Source organism: Emiliania huxleyi (genome assembly GCF_000372725.1).
Source record: "Emiliania huxleyi CCMP1516 unplaced genomic scaffold EMIHUscaffold_450, whole genome shotgun sequence".
NCBI classification, from domain to species: domain Eukaryota; phylum Haptophyta; order Isochrysidales; family Noelaerhabdaceae; genus Emiliania; species Emiliania huxleyi.
In genome coordinates this window covers 30,857-32,353 of record NW_005198610.1, presented here as the reverse complement: position 1 = coordinate 32,353, position 1,497 = coordinate 30,857, and the positions used below count along the sequence as shown (strand labels likewise).

General features: G+C 63.7%; 1 protein-coding gene across 1 annotated transcript; it reads right to left on the bottom strand.

Annotated features, from left to right (window-relative positions):
• Window positions 1-875: 875 nt before the first annotated feature.
• Window positions 876-1,481, bottom strand: EMIHUDRAFT_245181 (hypothetical protein; the record flags this gene model as incomplete). Its single annotated transcript, XM_005768592.1, has 1 exon — window positions 876-1,481. One exon carries the CDS (start codon window positions 1,479-1,481, stop codon window positions 876-878), a length of 606 nt encoding a protein of 201 aa, XP_005768649.1.
• Window positions 1,482-1,497: the final 16 nt, after the last annotated feature.

The window sequence follows — 1,497 nt, the reverse complement described above, 5'->3', positions numbered from 1 at the left end:
GCCGCCGCCTCGATCCTTTTCGGCAGCACGAGCGCCGCAGCAGTAGCCGCCGTTGACGCGTGCCCGCGCCGGGACCCCGAGCCAGCCTTCGTTCGGCCGGGCATGCAAAGGGGGCGGGGTTGCGGGTGCTGAGCGCCTCCTCTCTCTCGGCCGTTTCCCGCCGGGCTTCGAAAAAAGAATTCCAGATTTTTCTCCGTCGTCACACTCGCGGTCGCGTGCATGCGGACAGGCGTCCGAGCACGCGACACGAGCTCCCGGGTGTGTCAACATGCTTGTTACCCGAACGGGAGGTGGCATCGCATTTCGGCTGATATCATCGCCACCGCCACCGCCCTCGCTGCAGCTGGCGGAGGGCCTCCTCCCCGCCCGCTCGATCGCGGCTTTCGAGCTCTCCAACTCGGTCGACCGTCGCCGCCGACGGGATCTCTACCAGAGATTGGCCGCGAGAAGACGCGCGAGAGATTGGACCCGAGATTTCGGCTTTATGAGAGGTCGACCCACGACGTCGCCGCCGACCGGAAACCCCTGTTTCTGTGTGTATCGCGCGCCTTGGGGGGGAGGGGGGGCGCGGAGAAGAGAGGAGCTCTCTCCCCCCCGTTCACTGGTGGATTCAGGCCCTTTTGTTGCGGTGATACATACCACGCTGGCCTGCGCTGGTGGAGGCTTAAAGATTGTGTCGGTACGGCGCAGCTCGACTGAGGTACTAAGGCCGCACTAGCGCAGCTCTGACTAAGCTAAGGTACTTACTACACGTAAGGCCGCGCTGAGGCGCCGCACTAAGGTGTGGGAGGGCGCACTAGGCGCCGCGGCTGCTCTCCGCCGCAGGCCCACCAGCTGCTTAAAGGCCGGTGCTAGAGGCAGAGGCGAGGCCGTCGTCACAGCCCGTTCCGGTGGAGGAAGTCGAGCATGACCTCCGATCCCTCGTTCTGGAAGTAGTTGTAGCCCTGCGACCGATTGTTCGTGGAGGTCCTGAAGGGCGGGGGCGCGCTGGTCCCGATGGCGTGGAATTCGCAGTTCGGGAATGACTTGAGGATCTCGGGTGCGTCGACGCGCTGGTTGGGCACGAAGTCCTCAAGGGGGGTGCAATACAGGACCGGGACCTTGACCTTCGAAGCGTACGTCGTCGCGCACAACTGCTTGACGCACAGGTCGATGTTCGGGTCCTCCTGAATCGTGCCTGCGGCGATGTACTGCGCGTGCTTTGCGCGCAGCGCGCTGTCCAATGTCTCCTCGTTGATGTACTGGAAGCTCCCGCCGCCGCTCATGAAGAAGGTGTGGAAGGCCGGGTTCTCGAGGTACATATTCTTCAGCGTGAACAGGTTTGTCGCGACCATGGCGACGACGTTCTTGAACTTTTCAGGGTGCAGTGCGTTCGCCTTGAGCATCGCCTGCCCCGCCACGCAGAATGGGAAGAGCGCCACCTTGCAGCGACTCAGCACAGGATGCGCGTTGACGTAGTCCAGGGCGCCGGCGGCGTCCATGTACTCGACGACCCCC